This window comes from Halictus rubicundus, chromosome 1, assembly GCF_050948215.1.
Source record: "Halictus rubicundus isolate RS-2024b chromosome 1, iyHalRubi1_principal, whole genome shotgun sequence".
NCBI lineage: Eukaryota > Metazoa > Arthropoda > Insecta > Hymenoptera > Halictidae > Halictus > Halictus rubicundus.
The window spans coordinates 11,138,447-11,154,403 of NC_135149.1; the positions used below are offsets into that span (position 1 = coordinate 11,138,447).

The 15,957-nt window shown below is 43.4% G+C and overlaps 1 protein-coding gene and 1 long non-coding RNA gene across 3 annotated transcripts in view; both read left to right on the forward strand.

Annotated features, from left to right (window-relative positions):
* LOC143353210 (neuroendocrine convertase 1) overlaps positions 1-11,213 on the forward strand; it is a 35,860-nt gene extending 24,647 nt beyond the window's left edge. Inside the window, exons 10-16 of the mRNA XM_076786401.1 lie at positions 926-1,026; positions 1,764-1,829; positions 4,965-5,117; positions 7,309-7,478; positions 10,356-10,489; positions 10,819-10,950; positions 11,052-11,213. Coding sequence (XP_076642516.1) covers positions 926-1,026; positions 1,764-1,829; positions 4,965-5,117; positions 7,309-7,478; positions 10,356-10,489; positions 10,819-10,950; positions 11,052-11,213 — 918 coding nt within the window. The remainder of the gene's footprint in view (positions 1-925; positions 1,027-1,763; positions 1,830-4,964; positions 5,118-7,308; positions 7,479-10,355; positions 10,490-10,818; positions 10,951-11,051) is intronic.
* The window catches only part of LOC143354071 (uncharacterized), a 198,565-nt gene that overhangs the window by 171,141 nt on the left and 11,467 nt on the right, over positions 1-15,957 (forward strand). The gene's annotated exons all lie outside the window — the stretch shown is intronic.

Here is a 15,957-nt window from a genome sequence, read left to right on the forward strand (position 1 = left end):
TTAAATGAGAAAGGTCGTTAACTAAACATGTACTTCGGCTAACTTTAAATGTATATCATGTTTCTTATACATACGTTCCAAACATATTTTGTTTATACAGGGTGTTCGGTTACGGGTGGGAGGAAATTTATGGGGTGGTTCTCCATGACAATATAAGACGAAAATGAAGAGTATAAAAATTGTGATTTCGGCACCATTTTTTGGGTATTAACAATTAAAAGTCCGCCTATAATGCGGCAACCCGGTCGACATAGGTGTACGCTGCGTACGTCATAGAGGCGCGCGACAGTCACGTATCAGGTGACAGATACTCCGCGTGCCTCGCAAGAATTCGGCTTGTAAACTGTCCGATTGGGTCATTCTACACGCATTTCCGGTTCTATCCTAATTGTTGGCTAAACTGTGTGACGTCGAAGCCTAACCATTGGGTGCGAGCGAGAACCCTCTTTGATACGTGACTGCCGCGCGCCTTTATGACGTAAGCACCTTACACCTCTGTTGGTCGGGTTGCCGCGTTTTAGGCGGATTTTTAATTGATAATAACCAAAAAATAAAGCCGAAATCGCAATTTTTTATTCTTCATTTTCGTCTTATATTGCCTTGTAGAACCACCCGTAAAATTATGTCCCACCTGTAGTACAACACCCTTTATATGGACAAATGTTAAGGGATGATTCTCCACACTGTATTGACACTGCTTTCTTCAGCTATATTTCATCTTGTAATCATTAAAGATTGAAGTCCTTCGAAATCCATTTTCATTCCTTAAGACGCCCTGTATATTCAATTAAAGTATCACTCGAGGAATGACGCAGCATCAGAGGCTTTCCTAATCAGCCGCAACCAAACTCTTCTATTACCCGGGTGACTGAAACGAGAGAACGGGCAGGGAATAATTTAATGGATTCCTTTTCCATCTTTCCAGGCGACAACGGATCTCCGAAACACCTGCACAACAAGACACACAGGTACATCAGCCTCCGCTCCATTAGCTGCTGGGATCCTGGCGCTGGCTCTTCAAGTAAAGTACGACCCATTCCTCGAGTCTGTTGAAACTTTTCCCTTATCGTTCGTCCCGTGTCACAGCGGGCCGTTTCCATAAAATAGGTGGAATTAACTAAAAAATTTGCATGTCATGAAATTGGCTGAAACTAGGTTTTTTCGTAAGTTGATACTTTTCGTCTAGCAATCGATAATGTATAATCAACGCATACATAAATTTTCCCCAGCTTTTCGCGATTCTGGCCCACTGTGCGTCGCGACGGAGCTCGTCCAATCGGCGGTGTAGATTTATCCGCGACGTCCGCGAATCTGTTCGCGTCACGGTTCATTATCGAGCTTCCGGATACTTTCTGGAGAATTTTCTGTCGAGAAAAAGGAGCACAAGCTTCCCGGCTCGTTTGCCGGTTTTTCCTTCTCCCGCTGCGGAAACACGACTCGACACAGGAAACGCATTAAAGATAAATCCGTCCCCGGGACGGAATTAGCATAAGACTCTGGCTCGAAGTGAAAAAGTTATCGTTCCATGTCCGCGGAGTTCGGCGAATATTTCAGACGTCGTGCGCGCAAGATTGCGAAACTTGAGCGACGTCGTTACGTCGAAGTTGTTCCAAGTTATTAACGGGCCCGAGTTTTGTCGATGCTCCCCGGCAATGTTCAAACATGATTACGAAATTCTCTGCGCCACGTCGGTCCTGCATAGCAATAGAACGAATATTTCGCGATGATTAGCCACCGGCTTAATACGGACGTTCTTCTTGAAGCAAGGATCTGACCTGGCGAGACGTGCAGCATCTGATCATCTGGACCTCCGAGTACAGCCCCCTCAGGTGAGCACAAGGATCGGCTGTTTATTACGATACCTCATAAATTTCTTCGGGGAATCCTGAAGAGATTCCAGGCATCCTATTAAGCTTTCCACTGTACAAAGTATTCGCATCGCAATGCGATGGAAATGCATTTCAAAAGAAGCTATTAGCTCCGAGAGAGCAGCGTTCTTAAATCGTTCCGGAACAATGGAAACCGTATCCTGGCATCGTTAAATCTCCATTCTACATACGCTCCGATAAAATCACGCATAAAACCGTTCCTGTATTATTTCAGTTTTGCCAAATTGGCCGGGAAACGTATAAATTTACATGAGAATTTTACGTCTAAATAATTTTAATGGGCTATTAATATTCATTAGCAACGATATGTCAATTAGCATTAACCATTATGTACATGAATATATTATAATTTTCTTATTAAGCTTGCAGAAAATCCGATTGAAAATACTGCAAATTCGAACGTCCGCCGTTTTGAAACTGTTCGGAACTTTTACGCAATTCTGAAGATGGTAGAGGGGAGGGTCTTTACGTTTCATGATGCAGTTTGGTTTGTCTCGATAGGAATTTCGGTTCCCGAGATATCGTTGTTTAACCCATTTACATCATAAGGAAATATGAAAAGAAGACCTTTATCACCAAACTTTTTTTTTATTATATTTAAATACAAAAATGACTACAAGTAAAAGAACTTCATATTTCAGCATAATAAGAAAAAATAAATTGAGCGTATATATACGCTCCGATGATAGTAACCAGGAAAATTGAGCGTATATACACGTTAATGATACAAATGGGTTAAAGGAGCACGTAATTTTTAATGTCTCGTCATCTGTCCGTCTCGCTCGCACACTCGGACCTCTCACTCTCTCGCACTCATTGCACTAATAAACATTGATGTCACGTGGTGTAGTTTATGAATGAACTGCTTCTTCAGTATTTACTATTACTATTACTACTAGCGTGCGGCCCGTGCTACTTGGACCTCGAACTTCAAACTCCCGGGACTAACTAAGCGAGAGACATGAATCGAAATTCTCTGTAAAGAGCACATACTATATCTCAGGGTAGTTGTTATTCAAAATTGGTCTTCTCTTCGGCTTGAAGCCATAGATCAAATAAAAATTGTCGGTTGACAATTTCAAGAGTGAAGAAATCGTGCGGATATCCTTCCTGTATATCTTCGGGGATGTCCGTGCATTTCCCTAAATGATGTCGCCAGCCGAACGCAATCATCCGACGCGTCAAGGTTTTCCGATACTCGATGCGATGCATCGGCATCGTTATGCAACGGCGTTCGGTCGGACAACGGCCCCGGTCTATCAAAGGAATCCCATCGCGACGTTCTGACAGATTGTCTTCTCGGGTGATCCTCTCGCCCCATTCATCGTGATGGGCGGAAAGCTTCGGGGACACGAGAGTCGATCGCATTCTTCTCGGCGAGGCATCGCGGACCCGAGAGCTTGAATTAAAGCGTCGTGACATTCTTATTCGGTCCGTGGCCGGAGAGGAATGTAGGTCGTGTCGTTTCAACGTTGAGCCAGTAATTGAGCCGAGGCAAACAGGAAACAAGGATCTTTTACCATGGTAAAAATAATACTCGGTCGTCTTGGTTTAGCGCGCCCAATCGTAATCCCAGGGTCACGACGTTCCTCCAACCACAAACAAAACAAACCTTTCCCACTTTTGTTCCTCGACGGGTATATTTACCGTAACCCCGTCGCCCCCATCTTCTCTCTCCGTCAGCAGACCAAACAAGACGTTCCACCTAGGAACGCTCCAAACAAATTCCTTTAACTCGTTTAGCAACTTAATTTATCCGGTGTATAACGATCTGGGTAACGGGGAGGATAGATAACTTTGTAATTACATCAATTTACCGTGCCGCTTTGAAAGATGATTATTCCTGAAGATTGTAATTGCGGTGGACTTCAAAGAGTCTCTTCGATCGAACATTTTTCTTGGAGAATTTCCCTCCGGTTATTGCCTGCAAAGAGAATGTACGATTGACAAAAGTAATCGGATTTACTGTAAATCTCGAGTTCCATTTCCGCTCTCGATACAGATGAGTTCATTTCGCTCGTTTACAAGTTCATTTAAGCAGTGTAAAGTACTGTGCGATGAAAGGACAAATGATAAGTTTGTAGCTAAATAAGCAGGCGTATTGCAAAATAAGGTTAAACTTTACCTCGGGAAACCAGAAATTTTTAACTATTTTTTATCTAATCCTGTAGATTTTGGCGAGATAATGTCGAAAGTCCAAGTTTTAATGTTAGGAATTTACTGGTTCGAAAATCATGCGTGTTTAAAGTTGAGCGATTTTAAGCGTCTTTTACAGGTAAGGGCGCCGCCATGTTAGTATATAGCCGGCCCTCTCCGCCGCTCCACCGCCACGCGAACCTAACTCCGGCTAACCTTCTCGCGGCTCCGCTCATTGGACGATATCTGAATACATACCAATATGGCGGCTCCCTTACCTATCAAAAACGCTGAAAATCGCACATATTTACACACGCATAGCTTTTAAACTGGTCTCCTAAGATTAAAACTTGGATTTTCGGAATTTTCTCGCCAAAATCTACAGGATTACATAAAAAAAGTTAAAAATTTTCGGTTTCCTGAAGCAAAGTTTAGCCCAAAATAATGTGAAGACTGCCTGTTTCGAAAGATTATAATTGTAGAGTTTTGAGAACTTGAATCAATCGTTTTCGTCAAAGGATTTTCCAGGATGGTTGACGCAAGCAATCGGATTTATTAAAAATCTGAAGGTCCATTCACGGTGGGAGGATCCACGCGATAGCCCGAATTCACTAACTCGATTGCGCGATTGTGTTCGGCACTCAATCAGATCCTGCGAACAATGCTTTTATCCGGCGTCGACATCGGCTGGACGAAGTTGCTTGGCCGAGGCCGCCGGCTTGCACAGTATTTCAGTATAAATCCAGTCCCTCTGGACGCGAAATATAAACTTAGTACGTTCTTAAAAGGAAGATACGATGTGAAATTAACCGTGGCCCGGCGATTGGAAGGTTCTCGTGCTGTATAGCGGAAAAAGGATTTATTCCCCGGCTCGACTGTATCATTTTACGCCAGTCATTCTTACTTGCGAGCCAGCTCAGTAACTGCGTCAACTTTCAGGGAGAATCCAGGGTGGTTCCGAAACTCCGCCGGATTCTGGTTCAACTCACGTTTCGGCTTCGGGCTTATGAACGCTTTCGCGCTGGTCGCCGCGAGTTCCAATTGGACAACCGTCCCGGAGAAGACCATTTGTAAAGTGGACGTCGGCAGAATGTAAGTAGGCAAAGATTAATTGACGAGCGAACAACGTGATCGAGCGACAAGACAACGTATTGTCACTTTTACCGCGTATTTTTCACAATTTTTTATTAGCTCGCTTGCCCATTCCTTTCCATAGGATACTCGTTCTTTTACATTAAATTTTATTTAGTAAAATGGGAATGTATTCTTCACTGCTAGATTGCAAAAGTTTCTAACACCATTTTACGTCAGTAACTATGTAAACTTCGATGCTTTTGCTTGAGAAGACACGCCACCTCATTAATTTCATTTAATATCACAACTCATGTAAACTTTGTTCATGTTATTATAAGTTCGGAACAATCATCTTTCGCAAGAATATTTTCATTCTTCTTCCCATAACATTCGTTCATTCTCATTTCATTTAACCTCGCGTTTATTGACATTCAACGATCGTCTGGTAATACAAAATTATCTTGAGCTTAAGATAATATTTATACGAACTCTTAAGTGGCAGTCGATTTTTGACCTTGTCGTTCAAATGCTTTTGTTTGTCGTTGCATGTGTGCGCTCCATAAACTATGACGTAAAAATAGTATATTCTTTTCCTGAACAGAGTACTAACCAATCAATGACCGAAATAGTTATGAAACCTTTTAGTAGGTTGAAATATTTTTTACAACAGTTAAAATTTATGTTTTTAAATACAAAAGAAAGCTATTCGTTTTATTCGTTGCCCGTAAATTTCGATAGTCTCCAGATTTGTTATTTATCGATTTCGTCGGCTCGTCGACACGCTCCGCGCGTATTCGGAAACAATTCAAAATTCTCAAAAGCGTAAAACTGGGTTCTCCAGCCCGTCAATTTGTCAGTACTCTGTTCAGCGAAAAAATTCCGAAAAAAGGGTATGAAACAAACGAGAGTATTCGGGGTGCGTTGGCGGAGGTTCGAAAGCACAGTCAAATTCTCTCTCGTTTTATCGAGGTAACCGAGTACAGCTGGTTTCAGTCGCTTGTGAAGCGTTCTGACCGCGAACACAAATTTCTGTACGAATGAAGAATTTATCAAGCTTCCCAAAATACGGTGTACATATAAATAGGCGTGCTCGTTAATCGATAATATTGACATAGCTCGGTCTATCTGAACACAGAAAACACGCAAATAGGATTTACCTCTGGCGGTCCATTTAAATTACCTCGCTCGAGCGCGATATCGCGCGGCACTTTGAACATCGGATGTTTAGCAATGCTGCATTGAACTCGAGTTAAACTTCACCTGGGCAACCCAGAAATTTTTAACTGTTTAGTATATAATCCTGTATATCTTGACGAGAAAATGCCAAAAATCGAAGTTTTAAGACGAGGATTTCACTGGTTCAAAAGTTATTTAATTAATTTAAAGTAAAAATTAAATTTGACACAGAGTCGTCCATCGGTGAAACACTCTCTCCTTCGATTCTTTAGGAGACCCGCGACCTTCCAAGCAGAGAGAAAAATCGCGTTTCAAAAATCTAAAAAGGTTCCGCGTCTCTTCAAGTGTAAGCCAAGGTCCACCTTTCAACAAAAGTCCAGAGAGAACAATTTCCAGAATTCTCTTGTCGCGAACGTTCTGTCGTTTAAATAACCTTTCGGACGACCCGTAACATTTTAATCCTCGAAATGGCACGCGAGAAGATCGCGTTCCACAATCTTGAAGAGGCCCCGCGTCTTTTAGCAGGATAGGTCCGTTTTCCGGTCGAGAGAAGCATGAAGGGAACAATTTGCGCGAATCGACGCTAAGGAACGCAATCGCTTTCGCGCAATCAGAGTCGTCAGTGGCCCTTTAGCTGTCCTTGTCCCTTTAGAAAGCGCAGCGATGCACTGGTTGAATGCAACGTGGCTGGCAGAGGCACTTGACTCATTCGTTACCGTGGCGTGAGAAGAAGGGCCGTCGAAAAACTGGAGCGTCTCGTACTTCTCGCGTCGGTTAGTCGTGCTTCGAGTTTTCCATCTGTCATTTTCCGGAAAAGTATTTTCAAGCTGTTTCGCCTAAACTGCAGCTTCGATTGAGGGACCCTCGAGCGCAACAGCTGAACGATTCGACGAACGATCCTAGCTGGCCGTCATGTCGGCATGTCGCTCGATATCACAGCCAGTATTTCCAGGAAATTTCAAGTAGCCCCATCGACAAGATTACTCTGTGCACGCGTGGACCGGAAATACATGTTCACGGGCGTTCGGTTTAGAATCGACAAGAGGCTGGCGTATGGAAATTCGAGGCGGTTGCGTTTCGAGGCTGGCGACGAGTGTCGATCCTCCCGGAACGGAATAGCGTTTTTGGAACACGCGGAGATCGAGGTCAGCCTCGAGTACAGTCTTCGCGGCGCACTCCAGATGCAGCTCACCGCACCTTCAGGTATGCACTTTTCATTTGCAACGGGCTCCGACGGTCTTTGATGTTGCTCGTCGTCTGTAAACGTATCGCGGGGCATGAACGACCGGGAAAACGGACACAGAAAAAGACGGCGCATTAATTAACGCTGCGGAAAACAATTAGAATCGCGAGCGGACCTCCTTGATCCAGCTTTGAAGTGAAATTTGAAACGTTCTTGCCATGCATACGCAGAATAAATTAAAAATTTTAGCATACATCATTCTAGAAACTAGGATTTACATGAAGAATTAATTTATTATTGTCATTGTCATTGTCATTAGTCGTGTAAAACACAAATGGGTCAAATGTTGTTCTAGGATCTTTTACGCAACTATTTCTGACGAGCGTATGATGGTCAAAGAAAGAAAGGAATTTCGTGTGGTGTCGATGTGGTTCCTGTTTGTCGAAGAGCGAAATATTCGAATCCTTATGAGGTGGTTTCGGGCGGGTTCGCTGCGAAAGTAGGTCAGAGTTTGTTCGTCCTAATTCTTTGCGCTCTCAGATTTTACTTCCATTCTTTATAATCCGGGGCTAAACTCTGTGAGCTCACCCTAAGAGACGTCACCGTATAAAGCAGCTTGTAAAACATCCGCAAGCTCCTAGTAGGACGCCGTTCGAAAGCGTCTGGAAATATCTGTTCCCCTCTGTCACGTACTTATCTCGGCGTGGAACGGATTTTACAGCGCAGGCCGTCTTGGAGACTAACATTTTTACGGCAAACACAGATGCGACCGTGGAAAAGCGCGTACGACGGAATCGATTTCTGCGTCGCGTCAACCGCCCTGAACCGGCCCGCTCGATGCGGAATCATAAATCTGCCGGTTTTCCGAACTGCAATTTAACCCAGCGACTCTCCGCTACGGGCGAACCCACAGCTTTTGCAAATGGCCTAACTTCTATCGACCCTGCACGATTGTCTCCGAACGTAATGTCTTCCCAGCAGCATTCCTATACTACTCGCTTTCGTTTCGATTGATTAATTAATATCTTCCTCCTAGTCGCTGCATTTTCTAATATTTCTCTTTCAATGTCTCTATCAAAATACATTTTATATTCGACACGAAGTCAAATATTTATGCTGCTAGAGGAAAGGATTACCCTTACATTCTTGTTTCCATTCCAGGCGATTAGGTGTTAGAAGACAGCGCGTGCAGAGCGTAAATCGGTTAAAAAACTACCCGGAGAATGTTCGCACTCTCGCGCGACACACAGTCTACGGGTTAACTCGGTGAGGGGAATGAGATCTCGCTTGTGTATCTGCGACGTCTCCATTGCACGGGAAATTTCGCGTAATGGGACATTAATAGAGTTTGGTTGTCCCCCCGAGGAAAATCGAGGGAAAACGTGCACGCGAGCGCGGAGAGTTTCCGCGGGAAAATGTAACTTCGTTCTTTCGATGCAGCTGCACTTAACTCTGTGCACTCCCATTCTCTCCCTCTGCTTCCACTTGTTTATCGATTGGACAATTTTCCACGCTTATCCATCGAGGCTCGCAGGAAAAAATCATCTGGAAACGATAGATTACTGGAACAGGTTTCCGCTGTGGCAGATTGAATCGGCGTTAATTCGCAGCAGGGGAGATTCTCGTGCATTGTGCAGCCAGTCGTGCAATTCCGTGCACGCCCACTGCTACCTGTTTATATTAACAGTCAATGTTGCGTGCGTTGATGCATCGAGGAACACTCGCAAAAACACCGTTATTCGACGCGTGCGTCGCACGAAACCTTTGTATCCGCCCGTAGGCGGTAGGCTGGTCGAAATTGGTCGAATTAATGGTTCAACAGGCGCCCAAGATTTTGATAATTGTGGTCTTTAATTGAGGTCGATGCACCGTGCAGTGAACTCCGAGCTTTCATAAAAGTTTCATATCTTCATTGAATTTTGTTATACAATGAAGTCTTGATCTAAGCCTAATCCTCGAGTTCGTGCTGTGACATAGATCGTGTAGGGCTACTATTCCTGTTGTGACCGCGCCGACTGCGCCGAACGTAGAAAAAGACAGCGCTTGTAAACACTGCTCGGCGACCTAGTGCAGAGGACAGGCGAACTGGCTAAGATTGTGTAGATCCATTCGACTTAGATCAAGTCTTGACTGGAATACGATAGACCCTCGTATAACGCGATCAAAAATTGTTTTAAAAAAGACTGTATATATGTATCTATTGTGGTATCAACTGAACAGTCTTTCTGAATAGTTCTTTATACATTTACTGATGTACAAATTAATTCATGACCTTCGCAATGAATCAATTGTAACAGTATATTACATTGAAATCTTTTACCCACCCCATTGGAGATCTATTAATTGTAAAATGGAGTAAAAGTGTGGGAAGTGGTAGAAATTATTTTCGTAGCAGTTTGGTTGTTTACAAAATAATCAAAAAATTTGGAAAGAAAGGGCTACAAATTCATTTCTACACTTAATACACAGTATTTACCAGACAATGTTTTGATCGCGCTACACGGGAATCTATGCAAATTGATTATGTAGTATTTTTCAGTAGAAGCTTTTCCAAGCTTTTCATAGTTGTAAAGCAAACAGTTCTAAATGGGTCAGTTTGATACCTCTGGCACGTCTAGTGTTAAAGAGGATAGAATGGGGACATCTACCGTTTTGTAATTGACAAGCACAGAAAGCGGTAAATTACAAGCAAGCTGGTGATGCAGGCATGTTATTACAAGCTTGCGTGCATTGGCCATTCTCCAGGAATGTTGTTATCCGGGGAACAGGATTTTGTTGTTCAATCCCGTTGCATTTCCCTGGAATTTATACAACGTTATACCATCAAATTTTACCATTTTTCACCTCCCTCCTTTCGCTTGAACACACGATTAATTTTTCGTCGCCTAATTTTCAAGGGACGACCGTGCAACTTCTGAAGCCGAGAAAGTTGGACGACTCATCGGCCGGGTTCAAGAGATGGAAATTTATGTCAGTGGCAACATGGGGCGAGGATCCAAACGGCAGCTGGCTGCTGGACATCGTGGACGAGGTGATTAACATAAAAAAAAAGCGACGTCGATCGATTCCTTTCAGCCTCGCTGTTCGACTTCAAATTATAAACGCTGGAAAATTGATCAATTTTCATGAATATTTTCCAAAGTGATAATAACGAGTGAAAGATTGTAAAAAAAAAGTTGCGTCGGTGAAAAAAGTACGAACGCATTTATAACTTTGTCATTTCAATGAATTTCAGCATTATATTTTTTGGGAAAGTATTGTCGAGCCCCTATACTTTTGAAAAATGCAACAAGAAAATAGATCGATTTTTGGACCCGTTTACATGAGACAGCCCTCTTAAGTTTCCTGTGTTCTCGACAGATCGGCCCGAAGGAGAATAATGGCACGATGGGATCGTTTTTATTGGTTCTGCACGGGACGAGCGAGATGCCGAGCTATCGCAAAAACGGGCCAAGAGTATACAATCGCGAGTACAATCGGCTCCGAGACACGGCAAGTAGATTCCCGCGGAAATGAACGCAAATTACGTCACCCAATTGCAATAAAGACGTGCTCGCGCGTCGCGGAAGAATTGAATGTGTCTTTCGTTGCAGAGTGAATTCCCTGGCACGAACCCGACGGCGGATTTCGCGTTCATCGAGAAACACGAGAGCCCCGACTATCCGCCTCCAGACGGGAACGATGTTTATGACAAACGTTGGCTCGAGGAACTCGCGAGGGATTACTATCGAGTCCCGTGGCCGAGCAAATTGTAGCGCAATTTATTCTGCGGCCGCGGAACCGATAAATCCTGCGACCGAGCTTGCAAAATGTCTACGGAGTTGATTCGTTTGGGAATTTCGGAGGGGATTATCAAAATGTTAATAACTGAAAAGCTATTCGATTCTGAAGAAATGCAATCTCGAGGGGACACCACGGTTCTTCTGGATGTTAAACTACTTTGAAGATTATAACGAGGTTTCGTTGCCAAGCAAATTGTTGTTTAATTTCGTCTGCAGCCACGAAGCCGATAAATCCTGAGACTGATATTTAACATTTCTCAAGGAGGATTCACTGCAATTTCTTTGAAAATCTTTACAGAAATTACCGAGCTGTTAACGAGTGACTTTTTTGTGTTGACCATTCTGGAGATTAAAATCATGCAATTTGCAATTTATTCGAGTATTTCACGAGACAATTTATTTGAGACGTCATTGTACAGTTCTTGAGCTGAAATGAACATTTCTGCGGAGCGTCTAGCAAGAAATGCGAGAATTATCGTAGTGTCTATGAGCTTCAGAACTGTTCGGCTAAACGTTCAGCCATTTTGATGGAGCGGTTTTGTGTTTTGATACCCGGATGTGGGTTAGGTAGCATATTGGATTGCAGAGTTGTGTTGTTCGACCGGAAACGCCTCCTCCACGAAGCGTTAAGGCTAGAACAACATTTTAGAGCTGGAGTTCCTGTTGTTCGCGTAGCCAGAATCCTTTGTCCCAACTTAAGCGACAAACAAACCCGAAATTCAAGAAGGCGTGCCCGGTCGGAGCAGCAGTCTGTATTTCATGGCGAATTAAGTCTAGAGTAATCTAAGATCCTTGAGCAAATTTCCCCCTGTTTGCCGAGGAGAGTTCGCAGCGCTTCGGTCACTTAAGACGATTGCTGTTTTCCTTGCGGCGGATTTGTTCGCCCACCGATCGTTTGCGGCGATCGGACGGCCCATGGGAAACACTGTTCCTAGCACTTATGGCTTCCACTTGAGCGAATTTTACTAAGAACTTGCTGCCTTCTCGGCCACGGAGTGTCGGAATCAAAATGTTCCACTAGATTCGGCTGGACTTGTCTAGATAAATTTCTCGTGTTATGAGAATTTCACGCTAAAAATTTGTTATTCCGGATTCAATAATAAATTTAAATTATCGTAAACGAGCTCTTGTTGCTCCAAATCCGCGAAAATTGATCGCGAAGACTTACGCACGTGTTTGCTGTAAGCGAAAACGGCAATTAGTGAACAGACCAGTGAACCAAGTACGCTCAAATGTTATTTGCACCGTAAAAAAATTCGAATTCAATTTCATCGGAAAAGAGAGTGTTTAACAAATTGCATTTCACCTTTTTCCCGTTACGAAAAATGATTTTATACTTCGAAACTAAACGAGTGCATTAAAAAAATATTTTTAAATATTATTTAGTACTCTTCTGTGTTTTCATAACAACAACACGTACGCGCGTGCTAATAATTCCCCGACCTCCGTCATGTTTGTGAAAGGATATTATTTCGCGTTTTCCATTTGTTTTTTCATGCTGAACAGAGCAATTAGCAAACTGTTTTGTTGTCCTCTTTTTAAAGAAGGAAACCTGTTATTCCGTGCGGAGTGATTGAAATTTTACATGCGGAGCTCATTAAATTTTATAATTACGAGCCTATCCTCGATTGAAATTTGGTGTTGATCTATAGTGAGTTAACAGCGACAAACTGCCACTCGCACACTCGCATAGAACGCGTGAATGTTTCCAGCAAATTGCTCTCGAGAATTGTGATATTTCGCGCGAGCCACTGAGAGCGTAAGCGTCTCTCCCGTCCGGCCCGTAGAATCTTAAGAAACCTTAATTGCATTTCTCGGGGAGAGAAAAAACACCTAAAGTCGGTCACGTTCTACGTAAGACGTGCTCCATTACGCGAGCATTACATACATTTTTCATTTATCGTACCGAGCACCGGAATGGTAATAATAACACTCTTTCCCAGATCAAATCCCAAGGAACAGCTTTCGCCGCGATCTTCTCAGCCTGTCTTACAGATCCCCAAACTCGTTCTTTGACAAAGTAGTCACGCTTGTTAAAGTCTTTGCAAATACTAAAAATATAAAATTACAGGACAAAAGAGTCTCATCGCATTTAATGGGCCACCAAAGATGAAACGCCCTGTAGAAGAACAAACAGTTTTTGAAATTTGAATGCAATAAGGTGATGAAGAACGTAGTTGGAAACGAATTGACACCATTTTTTGACATATTTTCTACATAAAGTAAAAAATCCGCAGCATGGACCACCACAAATGAAACACTCTATAGAAGAACACAAAGTTTTTAATATTTGAAGATAATAAGGTAATGGAAAGCGTGATGGAGCGAGAGTGAACTCAACTTTTAAACCTATACTGTGCCTAAAGTAGAAAATCCTTAGCAAACCACAAATGAAGCACCGTATAGAACACAAAGTTTTTAAAATTCGAAGATAATAAGGTAATGGAAAGCGTGATGGAGAAAGAGTGAACTCAACTTTTAAACATATACTGTGCCTATAATAGAAAAAGGTTAGCACAGACCACCACGAATGAAGCACTGTGTAGAAGAACATGAAGTTTTTAAAACTTGCGTGCAACAAGGCGATGGAATTGATTTAATCGTTAGACATATTTTTGGTACTTGAAGTATAACATCGTTGTCAACGAACACCGAAAATGGTACACCGTATAGAAGACAAAGTTTTATAAATTCGAAGGTAGTAAGGTGATGTAAACCATGATCCAGGTGAAATTGATATCCCTCGACAGAAATTGCCCCAAAGAACAAAATCCTCGGCTCGGATCGCCAAGAATGGATCACCGTGTACCAGACCAGAGATTTTAAAATGTGGGTGTAATAAGGCGGTCGAAACCATGATCTAGGGAGCAGCTATTGGTTCCTGGTGCTAAATCGCCGGGGTTACGGCGTAAAAATCCAACCTGGAATATTCCACGGTAATGCATAACCGACGTACGTTCTCGTTGAAATATGGCGAGGACTATTAGCGTGGCTCGCCAGGCGTTCCACTCGAAGGCGAGTGCAGAATGAGATTCCGGCTGGTGTCCGCGAAACTGTCTTGCACGGTGGCTGGGAAAATTGAAGGGGACATTCTTGGTTGCGCTCTGCATTACTCCCAGCCACCGGGGATCGCGGACAAAGGTCTGCTGCGACGGTAAACGTAATATTTTCGGGATTTATTTTCCAATTTCGCCGGCCGGCGGGCACAAAGCAACGCGTTTCGCAACCAGAAATTCAATTTCAGTCCCCCGGCCAAACAACGGCTGGCACGATAATGCAAACACGCGGTGGCCCGTTGCGATTTGCTTTTCGATCGACGCGACGTGCAGCATCAGCGCGGCAGGACATCGGTTGAAGAACCAGCTTCTCGAAATCCGACGATCGGCGTCGATCAAGACTTTCCTGCGAGCGGGTTTAATTGAAATCGGAATTAATCGAGTCGCGACGCGGAACGTGTTCTACCGGTAATTAAAGACTTATAGCTTCATCGATTGACAGGCCTCGAGGAAATTGGCGCGATCTAATTGCACGGGGCCGCGGAGAAACGGTAACGATTTCAGGAATCGAATCAACAATTAATGCTGGCGATCCTGGGAAAACAGGCGAGCTAAAACGCCCGTGTGCTCTCTGCGAATAGGTGCCCGCGGCTATAACAAGATCCCGGTCGTTACGTCGACATCGCCGATTGCGGATATTTATTCCCCGGGAAATATGGAAATCGTTACTCGCCCCGTAGATTACTTTACGCTTCCGTGATCCGGAAACAAGATTCTCAATGGAAAAAGCGCGTCCCGAGGAGCCTCCAATTGCCGTTCTTCTTGAATAATTCACCGCGAAACCTAATCCGATACAGATTTCACGGGAACGCTGTTGGTAATCTTTGACTTTTCGAGAATTTCAAGACGAACAAACTCCGCGATCGATGTATAAATGATCACATCCACGCGCCAATCGGGAACTGCCGTTCATCCCTCGGATAGAGCACTCGCTCTAGTAGCCTTTCTATATTCACTTAACATGAATAATAAATTCAAAATCACGCTCTGGTTGTGCTGGATAGGTATACTTAGAGAAAAGCCTATTTGAATTTATAGAACATGCTCCGTGATTTGGTGCACAGAAGATCTTGTGTTTCGTTCGACCATCATTCGAGAGACAGAGAGTTGCACCACGAAGCGTTTACCTATTTGTAAAAAGTTATTAATTGTAGCGAAGGTCTTCAAGATTGACACAGGCGAGCCGCTTTTAATGTAATACAAAAATTGTACGTGTCCGGAATAAATACTGAAAATAAAAGATTAAAGTGGGGACTACCAGTAGACGAAAGTATTAATCAAATATCAAATACCCCATCATCTAAGATTTAAAAAAAAAATTATTGATTGTTGCCATTGCCATCGAGATTAACTTACAGGTCCGTTTTCAATTTGGCTAAGACCGTCGGTTGAAAGATCGTGTCTGGAATGTAGGGTGCCGCCTCGAAGTCGCTCTCAAAGCTTCATCCCTCGAGAGCGGAATAACGAGTTGATCGAAGGGTTGAAGTCAGAGCGAAGTACTCGAGCCAGGGGAAGTCGTGCAGTGGAAAGAAGAAAGGGCAGAGTAGACTACGAATTTTGACCGCTGCGAGCGCATATCATAGTCGACGAATTCACCACGTAGCTGCGCTACCGTCGACCTAATAATGGGGTGAGTCGGGGGTGAAACGGGGATGATTCTG